Raw genomic sequence first — 6,000 nt, 5'->3', positions numbered from 1 at the left:
TCATCACAGATTCAAATTTAAATAATCATATTTAAGATTTGCTTTTGTTTTTCTTGTTTTTATGATATCTAAGCTAATATACACATTTGGAAACTCCTAAATAATTTTGGACATTCCACACCTCCCACTCCCTTTCCGTCCCCCTCCCCCCCCCCCTCTCTTTCTCTCTCTATATATCTCTTTATCCGCTTCTCTATTTATGTATATTTCTCTAACCATCCCCTTCTCTCTCTCTCTCTCTCTCTCTATTTCTCTCTTGTATTTTTTACTAATACCAAGGCCTTTACATTATTCAGCATCTCTGAACATTTAGTTTTAATTATCCTGGCAAAGACATGATAGCTCATTTGACACCTATAGCATTGAGCCGGGACCTTAAGATTTACATACATATGTACACAGTTTATACCTTCAAAAATCAGGCATAACGATTTCAAGACCCGGACGAGATATTATTTGTTTCAAACTCCGTTTTCATACGTTACATTTCTGTACATAAGAGAAATGCTCATGAGATGTGTAACTTGTGGTATTTTGATGTGAATGTATACACATATTCCTTACTTTTTATTTCACTATACATGCATGCATACACATGTTTAGGAGTTACAATTTCCATTACACAAGTTAGTAGCAGCTTGGCAATCTTGTTGGTGGTCGTAGGGATTATTAATCGATTTGTAAAATACCAGACTGTTCATAATTCTTTAAATTCTGAAGAAAAAAAGAAATGAAATAGAAGTAAATTGGGAGAGGCAAAAAGAGAGCTAAGACAAATTAAAAGTTCAAACAAACGGGAAAGATTTACGCATTTGATACTTGTAGATGCATAAAAGGGAAAGTGTTTAATGAGAGGTACAAAATAAAGATGTTTGTAGGAACTTTACAAGCGATATAAATGTAGAGACAATGAATTAAAGAATAATACTGTGAGAAATTATGTTCTCAAATCTAAAGAACTAAAAATATGAATGACATCAAATATCCTGCTTCTAACCACTACTATTATTTGCAAAATAATTCTCTACACGATTTGATAATTTCATACGTATCTTACGAAATATATATATATATATATATATATATATATATATATATATAAGAACTGTTTATAGGTATATACATCTTACAGCGTCATTAGACGGGCATATAGTGACAAAAATGAGTCATTAAAGGTAATACAACGTTTGGGGAAATTTTGAAAATTGGGTGGATAGTAAATCTTTACAATTTTTCTATATTTGGATGCCCCTGTGGATGTATTATAAGCACTAAAAGAATTAACCCCTAAAACACTTCTGTTTTCGAGAAGAATTGAATATAAAAATTTACCGGTGCTCCCGGTAAATTTTAATAAATTTCAAATAGCGCATACGGCCGTACGATTGTAGCTGCGACCATGAAAATCTCAGAATATGTAGTTGTGATGTATAATTTCTAATCGCTAATATAATAGCTAATCGGTCGATATTAGTCAAGAAACATTGTTTCATAGCTAAATTGATATCTTGACCTTGAGAGGGAGCTATACAACATAAAGAGTTTATTATTTATAATTTCATAACTTTAGACTCGATTTCAACCGGGACAACGATCAATGAATATTGTAGGAACGCATATGCTTCCAATATGTTAATTTGAACCAAATTCATGACCCCATACCAAAACTTTGTAATACCTTTAAATTAGACATGGTCATTGGCAGGACATTTGCATGTCCTGTTAACCATTGAACAAGAGGGTTAATCATTAGTCATAAGTCCAATTAGTTATGTTGTTTTGAATTTAGGGTTAGGGTTAGGGTGTGAGATGTTCATGATTACATAGTTCATGGACGAAATTAATTGAAAACATATGAAATTATACATCTTATTTTGTCCATGAAGTATAAATAAATGAGTGAACTAGATATAACACAATAATTTGTCGGTGATAATTGAATCACAAACAGCACAAAGCTGCTGGAAAATACAGATTATCCGTTGAATTGAACAGATCTTGATGTAACTAAATTATCTGTATTATCTTTATTGACCCCTATCATAAAACTTTACCAAGAAGTCAAAAACAAATATAGATTTATATAAACAAACATTGGAAACCATCACACTATTGCCATTTAAAGTTGTATCGTTGTAAAAAATCAGAGTCTTTATTATCAGGCATAATCTCTGGAATTCTATGACAAAGCAAAACAAGTTAGTGGGTCATCGTTGTTGTTGTTGTTGTTGTTGTTGTTGTTTTTTTGGGGGGAGTCCTTTTTTATTAAAAAAAAAAAGAAAATCGGTTCTGAGTGATTTTATCGGCATAATACAAGACCAACAAATTGTTGTTGATATCAATATCAAGAATAACAAATCATAAGTTATCAAGTATTCAATACAATCTTCCCCTGTCCCAATCGTGGGAGACGAATCCCTTCCGCGAGAATTTTACCCATGTCATCTTGTTGTAAGGCGATATAAAACTGAACTCTTGGGTTGTCACCCCCTTCTCCTTCTTTTTGTTGACCCACCTTACATTCTTGTTATTTGATATTACAGTTTTGAAATTGAATAAAGAAGAATCTGAGAATATCTATACAATGCTTTTAACAAAAATCATTAATGTATCATAATGATTATTAAACTATATGGGTAGTAAACCGGCTGGGTGTAGACCATATGGGAATAGACCAATTGGGAAGTAGACGAACTGGTTGTAGACGAAACGGCTATAAACCAGAATGCCTCGCCTAAATGCTGATTGAGTTGGGAACTTGTTTGGGATGGAGATAAGTGTATGGAGTTAAACCAGAATGCCTCGCCTAAATGCTGATTGAGTTGGGAACTTGTTCGGGATGCAGATAAGTATATGGAGTCTCTCTTGTTCTGTTCATTCTAAATGCTGATTGAGTTGGGAACTTGTTTGGGATGGAGATAAGTATATGGAGTCTCTCTTGTTCTGTTCCTCTCATCAATAATATCTCCTGCTCTCTCCAAGTCTTTTCGGAACCTAAAAGTTTAAATAGAAAGGAGATGATTATAAGCTGACTATTACCAAATGTAATGACAGGAAATGGAATAAGAACGTTTTTGTAAAAGGTCATCGATTCGTTTTTAGCAGTTCAACAAACAAAATCTGATGATTTTGTATGCCCTTTGACATACAAAAAATAGAGATCATCTGAAATTTAATATTAGTGAAGGAGACAGTCCTTTTACAATGGAGCGTGCTTTGTGGCTGTGTCAAACCATGTGTTAGAGAGTGCATCCTTTAAAAAAGCGCAATGTAAGGTATGAACGTCTCACAAAGACGGTATTTGTGAGGCGTTCATAATTATGTTCATTGTATCAGTGTACCACCAATTTGTCTAATTTGTTAATAACACATTTAAAAGCACATATAACCGGGGATAGAGGGATTTTTGTTTAGAATTGCTTGTGAAATATTTGAACGGGCCTTAATAATTTTATTGCGCCATGGATCGAAATCCTGAACTGCTACAAGGTCTGGGGGGTGTTTCACAAAGATCCTAAGTTGAATTTATCTCTAAGTTGGACTATTATGGAAAGCCGTTTTCATCATTGAAAATATTTTGTAAAAGTTATTTCATAAGGCATAAAATGTTGGTTTAAATCATTAATATTTTCTATTATCAAGGAGATTTCATGTTCTTGATGTGGAATTTATGAAAAGTCTAAAATACTTCAGTTTTTGCTTTTGGAATATTTAATTTTAAGCCTACAAATGGCTCTCCATAATTTTTAAGTCCAACTTAGAGTTAAGTTCGACTTAGGATCTTTCTGAAACACCCCCCTGGAGTGGATTATACACGAACACTGTGTTTGTGGCAGACGTCGACGTAGTTTACTGTTTGTGACATTTTATTTATTTATTTATTTCTGATATTCATACAGGGTACTCACTGAGCTCTTTGTAATATTTATGATACAGAATCGTGAAGTGTATTGCACTTTCGTCATTACTAAAAACCTCCTTGAATTAGATGAGGCCAACGAGTTTAAGCAAGATTGACAGTTTCTTACTTGTTCAACGCCTCTAGTCCAACAGGATGGTAGATGTACTGTAGTTCGAAGTCACCTAGAGGTTTGGTACCTCGCTCACTTAAAACCTTAGCGACGGTCATCCAGTGAACAATGTCTTGTTTGGTTGGGAGCTGAGAGAACACGTCTTGTTCACTCACGGGTTCCTGAAAAAGAGTCAAATAATTGACGGCAGATTCGTCAATTTACAGAATCATTAAAGTCAGAAGGTATGAAATCGTAAAGTAAGTATGAATTTGATTTCATAGAATTTAAAAACTTACTTAAAGATCGATGAAAAACAGTTTGCGGCGTTACAATATGACATATAGCTGTATATCGCTTCCTATGTTCCACAATATACTGTGAATATAGAATTCTTTCTCTTTTGCCAAATTAACTCGGTCGTGGTAGTAGAGTGTCATTTGTCGCCAAGAATGTCACTATTTAGAGTTGTTATAAGATAGAAAAAGACTAAACAATACAGGCGATAGATTCATTAAGGACTATCTCATCCTAATTAAGTATTCCAATGCAGTTTTCAAGTAAAGAGGAAATTTCACTTTCATAACTAGTATATAAAGAGTCGCCTGACTTATTCAGGACATCCCCTACAACCCCATCCCAAGAGATAACGCCAGTGGTACAACATGCAGTAAAGGCTTGTTCAAATATGGCGCGGTAAAATCACCGCAAAAAGCTGCCGAGTTTTTTTAACATCACAATGAATGGCAGCTGCGCGCAACGAACGACTTTGGGCGTCTCCACTGAGCTCTGTGTCATGAGATCCAGAAATTTAAAGCATGCAATACTTTACGTCACTTTGAGGAAAAAAAAATCACGTTATTTTGCTGCGTCATATCCGAACTAGCCTTTAGAGTCAGACTTTGGTGTTCAACTTACCTTTGACGTGGGAGGATCCCCATGAAGCCAGCCAGGATAACTTGGCGGGAAAGCGTATTGATCATATATTCCGAAGTTAACGGCTGCGTGGGTGACGCTGCAGATGAAGATGAAACCCGTCACGACTTCTGAAACATCTTCCGCTGATCGAAAGTTCCCATCGTTGGGGACGCCCTATTTATTGATTTAATGGGTCATTTTCGTGTTGTTATAAAATGTAAAACTGCGTATGCGTCTTTTTTCAGTGCCTCATCTATTAAATATTTCATTTACCTCTTATGAATAATGGTATTCGAGTAGTCAGAATGAAAATTGATTAGGTCTAGACTACTTGATGGGTAGAGCATGCAAGACATAATGTTTGTCCTACCTACACTATGAATATGACGAACAAAGAAAGAGGACAAAATATACAGTTCCTCATTGTACCCTCAACAATTGCTGTGGTAGACATAGGAACATCCCTTAATTGGTATTATGTAAAAATGTGTAGAACAGGTGTCACATGCATATTCACCTGTTCTACACATTTGTACATAATAGCAGTGAAGGGATGTTCCTTTGTCTACCACAGCAAATGTTGAGGGTAGAATGGGGAACTGTATATTTTGTCCTCTTTCTTTTTCCGTCATGTTCATAGTGCTAGCAACAACTAATGTATACAACTTGCATTCTGACTATAGAGATATAATGATTTATAATAGGCAAATGTAATAACTTGTTGCTAGTTAAACGTTTACAAATTTGAATTCATATTCAAATATATGGTGCATTGAAATATTATGGTATACTATTCATTCTCGATGGTTAGTCTTATGACAAAAGTAAAGTGGAACAGGTCTTTTACTTCTCCTAATAAATAATTAGATTTCATGAGAAACTAGCATGAGGAAAAGCAGCAGTATATATGTCATAATTATTATCACCTCTTTCACATTTATTACACATTTATTTAACTATTCTTTATTCACCGAAGATTATGCGGTATCTTTCAATATTTCTCCAGACTTTGGAAGCAGTTTTCAACGGATTTTAAAGGTAAGTGTTGCCTTGGACTGCAGAAATTTCAAGG

General features: G+C 34.5%; 1 protein-coding gene across 7 annotated transcripts in view; it reads right to left on the bottom strand.

Moving 5' to 3' along the window:
• Positions 1 to 2,128: 2,128 nt before the first annotated feature.
• The window catches only part of LOC585142 (allene oxide synthase-lipoxygenase protein), a 42,676-nt gene continuing 38,804 nt past the window's right edge, over positions 2,129 to 6,000 (bottom strand). For 5 of the 7 annotated variants that reach the window (XM_030987305.1, XM_030987303.1, XM_030987306.1 and 2 more), the window contains 3 exons: positions 4,929 to 5,102; positions 4,029 to 4,192; positions 2,129 to 2,994 (listed from right to left, as the gene is read on the bottom strand). In XM_030987305.1, coding sequence (XP_030843165.1) covers positions 2,880 to 2,994; positions 4,029 to 4,192; positions 4,929 to 5,102 — 453 coding nt within the window. In that variant the 3' untranslated portion in view covers positions 2,129 to 2,879. The remainder of the gene's footprint in view (positions 2,995 to 4,028; positions 4,193 to 4,928; positions 5,103 to 6,000) is intronic. The other 2 variants (XM_030987307.1, XM_030987308.1) reach the window with 2 other exon arrangements.

The sequence above is a fragment of the Strongylocentrotus purpuratus genome, unplaced genomic scaffold (genome assembly GCF_000002235.5).
Source record: "Strongylocentrotus purpuratus isolate Spur 01 unplaced genomic scaffold, Spur_5.0 spur5_scaffold_16, whole genome shotgun sequence".
Lineage (NCBI taxonomy): Eukaryota > Metazoa > Echinodermata > Echinoidea > Camarodonta > Strongylocentrotidae > Strongylocentrotus > Strongylocentrotus purpuratus.
This window is presented reverse-complemented; position numbering and strand designations above follow the sequence as displayed.